At 35.7% G+C, this 13,234-nt stretch overlaps 1 protein-coding gene across 1 annotated transcript; it reads right to left on the bottom strand.

Annotated features, from left to right (window-relative positions):
- Positions 1-533: 533 nt before the first annotated feature.
- On the bottom strand, positions 534-7,858 carry RB195_020795 (uncharacterized protein; the record flags this gene model as incomplete). The annotated part of the gene is made up of 3 exons (XM_064189265.1): positions 534-775; positions 7,312-7,408; positions 7,811-7,858. The coding sequence occupies 3 exons, from the start codon at positions 7,856-7,858 to the stop codon at positions 534-536; spliced, it is 387 nt and encodes a 128-aa protein (XP_064045146.1).
- Between the last annotated feature and the right edge of the window lie 5,376 nt (positions 7,859-13,234).

Genomic DNA, 13,234 nt, shown 5'->3' with positions numbered 1-13,234 from the left:
GTGCATTATTGCGTATGTCTAAGGATACAAAATGGCGCAATATCCAAGAGTTTTTTTCGTGGTTGCACGGAACTTTTCCAGATAGAATAGGTGTTCGGCTTTTTGCACTTTTTTTTTCATCGCGTGACGTCATGAGCTCCTAAGCATTGTGGGAAGTGGGGAGTTTTACCTACTGATGGTCATTACAGTAAACTCGCCTTATGCAGACACGATGACAACGGAACGCGACGCGGGTTTTTCGACCTGCAACTGCAACTCTGAAGCGGGGTGGAGAGGAAAAGAAAAGAATGTGATGCGCTGACGAATTTTGATTACACGTGTATTCTCACGTGTTCACGTGTTAAACTTGTGAAATACATGTTGAAACCAGTGAGAAAGCGAATGTTTCACATTTTTTTGCTTGGAGCGCGATAGGAATTGCAGCAAAACAAAGCGCCGGCGTCTAACTATAGATTTTTCCTACCTGTTCATGAATCATTCGTGAGGAAAAATAGATACGGTCGGATGAAAACGACATCTGAAGCTCGATGCAGTTACGGATGCGGTTGCGCTCGTAGCGGTGCGTAGCGGAGCGTAGTAGCGGTTAGGTTATCGAACGGATCCTGGAAAACGAGACTACCATAACCACTTCCATCCAGTACGGTACCGTCGCACCCTTTCTCCTCTTCAGTCATCTTTTTATCGCGGATGGTACGAACGAAAAATATCTTCTCTTGAGAAGAATCGAAAAATGGTCTTTGAGAGCACCACTCATTGTCGTAGTCATCATAGTCCCCTGAACCGATGGTTTCGCTACGAGCGCAGCAGCTCACGTAACTGCATCGAGTTTCGTGTCGTTTTGACTCGAGTATTCGGCTCGTTTCGCACCCACGAATTTTTTTTTTTGAAGAAAAATGGCATGTTATTTTTCATGTAACCATTTTTTTTCCTTTTAGAACATTTGCAGACTGTGCTCGTTCCTCAAGCAGCAACTTTTAATAGAACCGGGAAAAGATAAAGGATAAGCTCGATTTCAATTCAAAGTCGTTTAAGCTTTATGATAGTGTGTGAAGCTTTAGAACAAATTGCGAGGACGAGCAGATAGGTCAAATCAACGTTTTTACATTGGACACGACATTGAATTGGCAAAAAAAAATATCGGGGAAAACTAGTGCTAATTTATCGACCCTCGGAGGGATGAAAACTTGGTTACATCTGGAGCAATTTCGAACCGCTGGATTCATAGACCACATGGATTGTGTGGTCCTCGTTGGACCTCTTAATAACCCCGCTACAAAAACTTGATTAGAATTAAGCCTGCAATTTCACTAAATTAAAAAGCATGGAAAATATAGCTTTCATTAAGCTTCAACCAAGTATCAATAGAAACTCGCCAGGCTTTAATAAATTTAATACAATATAAATATATTTAATAGAAAGAAATCAAATTACCCACAATTTGATGGATAAATGAAAAAAACTCTTCTTTGAAAAAAAAACCTTTGTGTTTGATCTGATCTTAGGTCCTTTAGCCCAGAACCGGATAATTCTCTGTGAAAATAAACAAACGACTGTGATGTGAGATGCAAGTTTTGTTTACAAATTTGGGGTTGCGCGAAGGTCTGATCTTGATTTCTTTTTGTTTACAGTCACGGATTTCCACATATTTATCCACCAATTTATAATAATTAATTTAATTTATGGGTATTTTTGGGTCATATTTATGGATATAACAGTAATCAGAAATATCAGAGAAAGTGATTTGGTAACGCCATAGTCATCACCTCGCTCTAGAAAACTTTAAAAAATTTTAGTAGCTAAGAAAGGCCGTTAGTGATTGTTTAATGATTTTTTTTTGCAATTTTTAATTTTTGTTTGCGTACACCTACGCAGAAAACAAGTTGATATTTGGTTAAGCCATAATTTGTAGCAGTTCGCCAACCGCTCTCTTCTCATTTATACATTTTGTTGTGATTCCCTAGAGACGTTAAAGTTTTCGGTACGAAGTATAAATAAACAAATGTTATCAATAGAAGCTATAAAATGTAAGTAAAGCTATAAAATTGAAGTAAAAAAAAAGATCGACATTTATGTTTGTTTGAGAAAGAAAGACATTGCGGAGCTCGCTGTTCGCATGAAGATTGAAGGCAGCATAGTATGAATTTACGTAGTTAGGGAAACCACTGGAAAAGGTAGAGGTTGTGGATTTTAGGATCAGGAATGGTTCCGCTCATCTTTACCTAATCGTTGTAAAAAAAAAAAATTGAAGAAGGGATTGAAAGACTCCATTTTTTAACGACAATTTCACTTGCAACGCGCCACCCTTGCACACGCGTCGCATCCAGCTGCGCACAGCGGTCGAAAGCCAGTGAGTTCTCCTTGACTGGCTATTCAAGTGAATCCAATGAATGAATAGGTTGCTGAGGGAACCAAAACGTAGACATAGAGGAGCGTTCTAACGTTCCTCGTAGAAACTAAAGCGGTTCCCACGCCGTTTTTTTAGGACGACTAGGGAGGAGGTGAGCGGAACCACCCCTGATCCACGAATCTTCAACCCCAACTCTAGTCTTGCCCTCGGATTCTCTTACCACGTCAGATTCGTTTTATGCTCCCTCTAAGGAATAGGTTCTCTCTGCCATGTTTACCTCCCGTTTATTGATTTATCCTCGAACAATATAATCAATGTTATTGTTCAATAATAATAAGGACGTTGTAATTACGGTTTTATTATTGGTTTTACTAAAAATAGAGCATAAAGACTACTGAAAACAAAAAGAAAATTCTAAAAGCATGTCTGAAACCGCAGAGCGGTCTATTCTTAAGGACAAATCGATAGATCGATAAAGTGATAAATCAGAACAACATTGAGAGGGATTCATTGCCGGATTATCAAATATTTGATTAAAAGGCAATCAGAAGATGTCCTTTTGAAAAGAGATAAGAGTGAAATAGCAAGGAAAAAAATCATGAAATGCTATCAAGCCAATCAAACTGTGATTTATTAAGAATCTGAAAAGTTTCATTCCCACTCTATTTCCATATAATTGTTAATAATATTTCAGGGAAAGATTGCACATTAAATTTCATCCGTTAGGAACATTAGGGAATCTGAATTTTATACCAGTTAGCACAAGAGCAGCAGTAGCCTCAGGGCTATCGGCGGTACCTTTAAACTCAAACGTTCGACCCTCCCATGAAATAAAACAGCACAAAATTGCAATTGTCGTAAATTTCCTGAATTTGAAAAAAAAAGAATGATGATGATGAACGATTCCCTACAGAAAACCTGCTTTAATCGATTTTTCTGGTTCAATTCAATTTTTCTACTTTAATTCAATTTTAATTTAGTATTAAAAAAGTTCTAAAGCTTTCAATTCTAAAAAATAAAATTCCGTCGAATTTGAGTAAACTAATGAACCAAGAAGAACCATCCATTGAAAAAATAGGATATTAAATTAGAAATAAGAAAAAAAAGGAAAAAAAAGAAATTAATGGGATTTAGTAACAGTTGTAGCACAGTTTTTATTTAATTTAATTTTGATAACTAAATTCGGTTAGAGGAATAAACGTGGAAAAGACCATTTTAAGAGATAAACTTTAAAAAAAGTAAAAAAAATAGTATAGTTATTAAAAGTAGATCGAAAATAATCGAAACTCAAAAAAATCGAAATCCAAACTTGTTCACTTAACGAGCCGTCCAGTGTTCGCTGAATTATGTTGAAAGGCGTTATAGTTCTATGACTTGTACTCGATTCAAACGTAAAAAAAGTGTGAACTCTGAAAACCACTTTATTTGAAAAACAAAGTTAAAACTCTAGGAAATGCTTTTTTTTTAAAATTATGTTGAAAGAAGTTATAGCTCAGTGATGTGCACCCGATTCAAACGTAAAGTATATCAAAATATTCCCAGTAATCCTCGAAGATCACGACGACCTCAGCGGAGGATTAGGGTGATCTTAGATGTGCAATCGCAGCAGTGCTGATAATCTGGTATGATTTATTGAGGTGCGAGGATCTCGTCTTCTTGAGACGTAAAGTAAGTGATCGCAAGAATTTTATGCGTATAAACGTATGTTTTTCGGATGAGTTTCTTACAATGTTTCCTTTCGGAACTCACCCTATATTTGAATTCGCCTTTAGAAAAAATTTACAGCTTTTATTTTTAATTTTTTTACAGAAAAAAGCCACTGATTTTCCCTTATTTGTGCTTTTCTTTTTAGTTTTTTTTTAAACATAAGAGGAATTAGCTGCTCTATAGTTTTCTCTTCCTCCTTCTTAACTTTAATTCCTACATAACTTACATTTTTTCAATTATGGATTAAAATTACATCGGGAAAATTATTTATTTCTGTATCACATTCTGTAAATTCAAGCGTTACATGTTTTTATTAATAATAACTACAATTTCATAGAAATTCAAAATTAATAGACAATGATAGTTGATAAATGATTTTTTCAAAAAAAAAAAAGAAAAGAAAAACACGGAGGAGAAATAGCACCAAGAAAATTTACAAGTATTCAAATAAGAGAGTAATCACATGTATCACATCATCACGAGGTAGACGTATATCACATTGACTCGAGAGTGAAAAAAAACGAAGAATTGAGCTTCCTGTGCAGGGACCACGCCCACTTTTAGCTTCGAGGGGTGAATTTTCAAAAGAAAAATCGAGGAAATATCGTTGTTCTAAGAGCCCTCCATAAAATTATTACTTATTCAACTAAAATGAGTAAAGTGAGTTAATGCTGGTTTTTCAGTTCCCAGGAAAACAAATCCAGAAGATGAGTTTTCTTCTTTTACATCCATGGGTAATCTTGGTTAATTTGAGGAACTCCACTGGTGCAAAGGATACGGTACTGTGAGAATTAATCGGCTACAAGCTGTACATGTATTATTACATTTTTAGTAAAATTACTGTAATTTATGAGTTCTTCGTAGTAGTAGTAAAAAACCACGGAAGACAAGTGTTAACGTAGGGTTAAAAACGAAAATGATTAGTGGAAATTTTGTAGCGCAAACGAAAAAAAACTATCAACAACGAGAAAAATACAGTTACGTGCTTAAGAAAAATCCTACTGTCTAAATGATAGGATCAATCGATGCTCGTAAAGTCTAAAATTAATGAGATAAACATTACTGGATACAATACATACCAATTTCATTCAAATCAGAAAAATTTGCTCAGAGGAAAGCTCTAGAAAAAAAAATTCTACAAATACAGTGTCTGGATGGTTCATTGCTCCGCAGTTATAGGTTTAACGCATCCTTTCTTGTTGCTTTGCGATAATTTCGCAAAAATATGATCTCTTTATTTCGTAGAGCGTCATCTATCACCTAAAATGAGAATTTTTAAGTTTTTTAACCCTCAAATATGAATACTGCCTAAAATAGAAAAAATAAAATAAAAAAAAATAGTTTCCCTCAATAATTGATGCTTGAAGAGACAAACCTGATTGGTTACACCGAAAGTAGGTGGGAGGAGTTTATTATAGAGGGCAATTAGTGGGCGGAGTTTATTATGAAAGAAGACTGAAAATATATTAATATTAGTCTCGAACTGTTTGTTTTCTTTTTTTTTTTTCAAAATATGTCTCCGAAGGTTAGCGTACCGTTCTATCGAATACGACGATTGTTTTATACGTTTTGTCGGCACTACGACTGCCACCTCGTCTTGCGGCGCTACTAGCGTCGCCGCCATCGATCCAACACTTTGTATGACACTCCACGGTGATTTTGTAACGACCCCATCCGACGTATCTTCTTGAGTTGAAGATTTGTGCACAAAACATGCTGACGTCCAATCCTCGGACACACTACTCGAACTGCAATCGGAACTGCTTTCCGCAAGATCCAGAGAGTTTTGGCGAGATGCCAACGCGCCGGCTGAGTACGAGCGCGGATACATCGAGCCCGTGCGTCTGTACCTAAAGGACGGCAGAATATCTTGCGGATCCGTTAATCCTAATAACTTCAGAAGGAACATTAATAAACTCCAGCTGAGGATGTCTCTAAATTCTTGAGATTTTTCTCCTCTTAAAGAATAGTGAGGATATTCCCCCTAACGCAATCGTTTACCTCGGAGAAATCTTTCACCTTCCTAGGAATCTTCACCTAATAATCTTTCACAAGAACTGAGAACTGCCTACCTTCAGAGGCTGGAGAAGAGAATTTTAACTTTTAAAACAATAAAAGAGTGAGCAACCTCCGAATACTTAATGATTAAATGCAAAAAAAAAATCGGAGCTTTTCTTTATACCCAAACAATATTCATTTATTTTCAGTGGATATTCATGGATTTTCGAATGGTCAAATTCTGCTTTGTTAATTAGTAAAAAAAATAAAATTGAATTTACTAAAAAATCTAAGAAAACCACTTCCCTTGTCATAATCTTCGACACACAACTATGCGTAACTCCGATTATTCTCGCAATATGACTGATCTTATGACCTTTTTCATAGAGCTGTAGGATTTTTTCCCGATCGTTCATGCTCAAAGGACGGCCTGGATTGTAAGTTCGTCCTTGTTTATTCCGATCCGTACCTGAACGAGTTCCATGACAGTTAAATGCATTTTATTTGTGTTTTTTTAAATTCTTTGCAGCAAAATCCCATGATTTCAGAAAAAAAATGTGTGATCTTTCTGATCTGTTAACCTCGATGATCCGAGAATTTTCTTCAGATAAAGGAAATAATTTTAAGCTGAGTCATGCTATCTTTCTTCGGATCTGGCAGTTATGAGTTAATTCCCTTGTTATCACACGAACAATCTTTTTTTTTTTCATAATTCGTGAGTCATAGCGATTTCAGTTTCTCACAATCTGAAGAGAATCAAGACGACTGAAAGAAATCCTGGATAGACGGGAATAGGAGGGAACAGAGTCCGAAGAAGAATTCTACACAAGCGAAAGCCAAAGAAAAAATTGCAAAACAATTGTAAAAAAATTGTAAGAAAAAATTGCAAAACAATTGTAAAAAAATCGTAAGAAAAAATTGCAAAAAGTTCAACTAAGTGTCTTCTAGACCATGTTATCTAATATTATTTGAAAACTACTATTTTTTGTTGATTTCTCCTTTCTATATATTATTTCTATTATATTTTCTATTATATATATATATTATATATATTATATTCTATATTTTCTATTTTACATATATATATATATATATATATATATATATATATATAATCTATGTACTATTACTTATTTATTATCTATTTGTTTACTTATCTATATATTATATTTATTTTATATATATATTATGTCTTATATCTATATTTTTTGTTTATTTTTTCTTCTAATTTTAAAAATCAGATGGATGCTCGAACTCACCTTCATTTCCCAGGACTTGCGGTGCCTGAAACTGAGCCGCTGCTAGCGGTTGCACCAATGAGTACGGTAGAAAGCCCTGTGTCGTGAGGTCTAGTGCCTGGATAAAAGCATAATCAAGAAATATTTTTCGGATTTTACGGCTTGCATGAATTTTTTTTTCCAGGAAATCAACTTTGGTTCGATTCACGAAAGTGAAATTCACTATTGTCATTGTAGTTGATTGTTCAAATATAAATTGTACGTCAAGCATCAGGTCCCTGCTGTATATCCAGGAAATTTTAACACTCTCTACTTTTTTGCGATGTCTCACAAACCATTTGTGGGACCTATGGTATACAGACGAAAATTTCAAGGACCAAAATGTGATCACAAGGACCTAGTACTTAGGATCATTAGTGACCAAAATAAAAATAAACGAAAGTGTGCGGTGAAAATTTCGGCCAAAAAAAAGTCCGACGTTCGGTCCCACGCAGAAAAGATTTACCGTAGCAGCACTCACATTGTAAAACAAGAACTGCGAATATGGCAAGGCGTCCAGTGGTGTCATAGAAACCGCAGCCTAAAGTATCAATGAAGAGAACAAAAGAGGGTTCAGGTTGCCCTATAAGTTTCTTTCCAACTTTTCTACTTTTTTTTACTTTCTTCATTTCACTGAAAAAAAAAATATTCCAGACGACAGTATGTATAGTCAACGACAATATGAATAGCCAATAATCTTTGTCCATCGATCTGATGGATCAGTGATTCTGTTGGCGAAGGGGCTACGTTACCGCAAATTAACGCATAGACGACCAGGCAGCACTTTCAGGTTTGACGCGTGGGACCCCGCTCACTTTTTCCTCTCCAATTGTCCCACTGCATCGTCGGACAACGGAGGACCCCAAAAAATAAACTACACAACACATTAAATATTCTGTAGTTTCTCATAAAATATTCTTAAGATTTCTTTCTTTATGTTGCCACGCAAAGTCATGGGAAATTGCCGTGGGCGGCAAGAAAGAAATTTCCGACGATGTCGTCGGATTTTGTCGTCAACGTATTCGAAAAACGTGTTGTCAAACGACCATGGAAAGAAACTTATAGGACAACCTAATATGGATTCTCAAAAGAAGACCTCCACGAAGTGTTGGTGCTGGTGATCCGTGGACTATTTCTCCTGCGGGCTGCTTGGAATGACACAACAAGTGAGAAGAACGGATCTAGAGGCACGTACCGTAACGAAATGGTAATATTGTTGCTTATAAGCATGGATATCGGGACAAAATATAGCAGAAAAAAGGGAACGTTTATGTTCCTGGAGAGAAAATAGAGTGGGATTGAGAACGTTTAAAGGCTTCACCCCACGAATCTGAGGTGGTACGGATTTCAGGTGGAGTATTCGTATACGGGATAGTAGATTATGGAGAGGAAGGTGATTCCGTCCATTTCTTCCAAATTGCCGTAAAAAACGGCCCGAAAGATGTGGCGCGTGCACAAGGCTGGCGCGCTCCAATCGAACTCGTCGTAGAAAATAGCGCGCCGGAACGCTCGAAGCCGTATCTTCCGGGGCGTTTTTTACGGCAATTAGAAAGAAATGGACGGAATCACCCACCTCTCCTTAATCTACGATCCCGTATACGAATACTTCACCTGAAATTCGTGGAGTGATGCCTTTAAGCATTTGAGGAGGTCTAGAGGAGTAGTTGTTAGAATAATCGGCACTGCTGGATACCACATGCAAGCCACCGATACCATTTAGTGGATCAAAGGAGCACCTTAGCGTAGAGGTTTTTTTTAGGAAACTTTTTTCTTCCTTTCATTTATACTGGGAGTATTTACTTGGACCGTTCCCGAGGCGGATTGTTAACAATTGAGACTTTCATCAAGATGATTAACGCCAGACACCGTATCCTTTACCCTTTATTTTCTTGGAAATTTTGGGTACAATCCTTCTCTGGAGCGTAATTGGGCTCAGATATAAGCTTAGATGATTTGGAATTGAGTGTTAGAGAAAATATACCATAAATTGATTTTATTTAATCTGCTACACTGAACGGAGTTTTTTTATTGTTGTGCATTATGAATAATTAATTAGAGCACAAAATATCTCCAAAATACACTCTACTTTATATTTTGTGCTTACCATAAATCAAATGAAGAAAATGATAACAAATAACTCGAAGAAAATGATAAGAAAAATCCAGAAAAACAGTTGACGAAAAATTCGACAAAAATTAGGACAACAAATTACGGAACTCCTTTATGCATCTTTTCAAGCGGTCAGATCATCTCTCAGTGAAATGTATTTCACCTGAAATAATTTTAGAGAATTATTAATTCAATTCAATTTAATTCAGGACGATATTTGAGATAAAATAAAATAATCAGCTGATCGTAAATTATTTGAACTATAACTGAGCTACAACCATTTTTCTCAAAATGGTAATTTTTAGAAATCTCAAGAAAATATTCCAATAAGGAAAAGAAATTCAGCTTCAACTTACCTCTAAATCTATTGTCAGAGAATTTGTGGTACTCATACTTAAATGCTATACTTTACTATATGCTTTATACTTAGTCTTTACCGTAAATCCAATAAAATTTCGAAGAAAATGGAAAAAACATCCACGAAAAATTCGATGCGAGAGCACAAATTAGGACAACATTGAGCAATTAGAAGAAGAGTCTCCAAAATGGTGCTGAATGGAAGGCATTGAAGGAGGAGAAAAAGTAACTGGAGGAATTCTTACAGCTTTTGTACACAACTTTCCGGCTGTTTACCAAAATGGGCGGATGTAGCGCAGTGGGTAAGAGGTTTGGCGGGCTACTGCATGGTCAATGGCTCGAACCCATTCTAGAGGCAGCTAAGCCTCTCACCCTCTTATGGCCGGTAAATTGGAACCAGAGTGGTCTGAGAGGATAAAACATTGATTTCGTGCATTGGCTGGCCTTCGCAAATCATTGTCACGGGTTTGTGAACCTCAAACGATTCTGAATTGGAGTGAAAATGCCTCGGGGCATTCCTCTGGATCGGACGACTTGCGCTTTATCCCATATCCTTTATCTAATAAAATTACAGAGAATTGGTTCAGCATTCGGAAATCCAATGAGTTGAAAAATGATATTTGAACTTAATTCTAATCGTAACCAACTGATTACATGGATTTTTTTTCCAAATATCTGAAATAAATATTTATTGTGGAAGCACGCTGTTGACGTTGGACAGTAAATTAGAATTTCGTGAAGCAAAAAAAAATTGAAGCGGTTGAATTGAAGTAAATTTTAAAAAAAAACTTAAATTTATTTATTATTTGTTTTCATTTAAAAAAAAAAGAAAGTTAGATTTTCAAGGTAAATTTTTGCTTCTACAAATGGTTTTCCACTTTTTTGGCCCTTCTGTTTTTTTCGTTATAACTTTTTTATTTAAAGTTATAGAAGTTATAGTTATATAAATTATTATAAGAATTAGCATCACCATAACTGTACAGTAACGAAGGTCGTTTCAGTTAGGCATGCTCAAAATCAACTAGAACTGTTCTTGTTACTTATTAGATAGCTAAGATTATGTAAAACTATAATGGCATAATTTTACAGTACTTTTTATTGAGTTTAAATTCATAACTCTTTAAATTTTACATTTATTTCATCCGGATTTTGCAACAAAATTAAGAATTTTATCTGTAAGTTATTTAATTCATAATTTTTTTTAATTTTTTCCTCTGAAAGAATGGGAAATCCCTTGCAGTTATACATTTCATAATTTTTTATATTAATATTTATCTCAAGACTCAGCGTTTTATAAATTTTCCACCATATTATTTGCTAAATGCAAACATGCGAAGTTTGGTGAATTTGACTCCCTCAGCTTTTCGCATTTCGTAAGAGAAACGACTCAAGAAATAGATTTTTTGAGCATAAAGTGGGTGTGTGTGGGGACTAATGGTCCGTTAATTGTCGAGATGTCATCTTGGGATTTTTCACGTAATTGTTGTCCTAGTATTTGAAGAGTTCTATCGTACCTCGTAGGAACTAAAACGATTCCCACGCCGTTTTTTTTTTACGACGATTGGGGAAAGATGTGCGGAACCACGCCACGCGTTCCACTCACTTATCCATCGAACTCTACGCTTTTGCTGTAGGTTCCGTATCACTTAAAAATCGTGATACGTTCCCTTTAACCATCAAAAAAAAGGTCAAAGTTTGTAGTACCGAATTTCAAAAAAAAAATCTTATGGGAAGATTTCCAAGAGATAATTTAGTGTTAGCTACGCTTGATTTGTTTGAATTTCTCTGAATTCTGCAATGAACTAAAAAAAATTTCAGAGCTATAATTTTAAGAATAAATGGAATTTATCCTATAGAATTAATCCGCCACCAAGAATGCGCGGCACCCTACACAGTAAATATTTTCGAAAAATTATTTTCACACATATATTATAGAGAGATTCTCCTCAGATTTTGGTCAATCCAGTTATCCAGTCAATCCAGGAATTTCAAATCCAGTTTACGTAACAATTGGTTTCTATACATATAGTTCTATAATACGTCTGATGAGGAAAATGAAAGGTTTTTGTTAAGTTCCTCCTTAGAATTTTGTTTTACTACCTCATTGTAGGCTAGTATAAACTGAATTCCTTCTTTTTCAGTGTTTACCACAAATAGGTGAACTATGTAGGTCACATTCGTTACAAACTAATCCTTAAACGTTATAATCCTGGTCCTGAAATAGTATTCCATGTAATTTTCTGTATTTCACTCATAAATACGCCTTCGTCCACTCCAGTTACGTATAAGCTAAGTACCTTAGGTGCTTCGGAAGTACGCAATTAAGTAGAACACAACAAAACGGAATTAATTAATAGTTAGGAATATTTTGCCCAGAAAACCTTCACAGCACAGTTTTCAGTAATGATTTCTCCGTGGGATTTAGTATTATGGATATGGGAACACTGATATGCATGGATTTATTTTCTACCTGCGCTTACGACTCCAACTGCGATCAACGTCGCGATTTTATCGGTTTTCGCAGCGCAAACGGAATTGATATGTAGGCTTGAATGACGGATGCAAATGCCAGTTGCAAAGGACGCACCGTTCCTTGATGAAACGGTCAGACGGCATCCACGAGGTTAAGGGCTTAGATCTAGATTAAGTCCTCTCCAAAATTCTTCAAAATTGATCATGTTTCCCGCCATTCTTACTCTACATGTATTTATTTTACTATATGCTAGAATTTTAGGAGCGGAGGACTTTTCCGTCCCTTGACGCGTTTTTTTTTTGGAACAGTAGAAAAACTAAAAAAAAAACTCAAAAAAAACCTAAGAACTAAAAATAGAATTTTATATTTTTCCTCTAAACTAAAGAGTAACACCCTTGTCGCTGACATCGCCACAGTCAGCGAGAGCTAAATTCCGCTTAGCAACGTCCATATCCTGGTTCACATCCTGAACGGATGGTTTTCAGCCATATTAATGAGAACTTGATGTTTTTTTTCTTCTATCTGTGATTTCCTTTTTGTGTCGCTAAATGTTAGTGACGCATTAATTCAGAAAAAAAAACGCGTAACGCTGCGAGTTTTTTACGCGATGACGAAATCGCGGCGATTACGTCGCATGCGCATGCTGAGACATATAAAAAGAACATCGGAGACGAGATAGTGACTTAGAGTCAAAAAAGTGAAGATGAAAAAATACAAGGAGGAATAAAAAAAACAAGCTAGTGATATTATTGGACAAAATGGAAAAATAAAACTAAAATAAACAAAAATAATAATTAATAATAATAAATAAAATGAAGCGATTATTCCATGAAAAGTATCATAGGTTAAGGTCCAGGAAAACATTTATCTGCTCATAGAAGCTATAAGCAAAACGTGTCGGCAATATTCACGTATAACGTCAAAGTAGACGTCGTGCGACGAAACGCTGCTGTGTCGGTCGGTGGA

The sequence above is a fragment of the Necator americanus genome, chromosome II (assembly GCF_031761385.1).
Source record: "Necator americanus strain Aroian chromosome II, whole genome shotgun sequence".
Lineage (NCBI taxonomy): Eukaryota > Metazoa > Nematoda > Chromadorea > Rhabditida > Ancylostomatidae > Necator > Necator americanus.
Note: the sequence above shows the minus strand (reverse complement) of the source record. Positions and strands in the feature narration are given on the sequence as shown.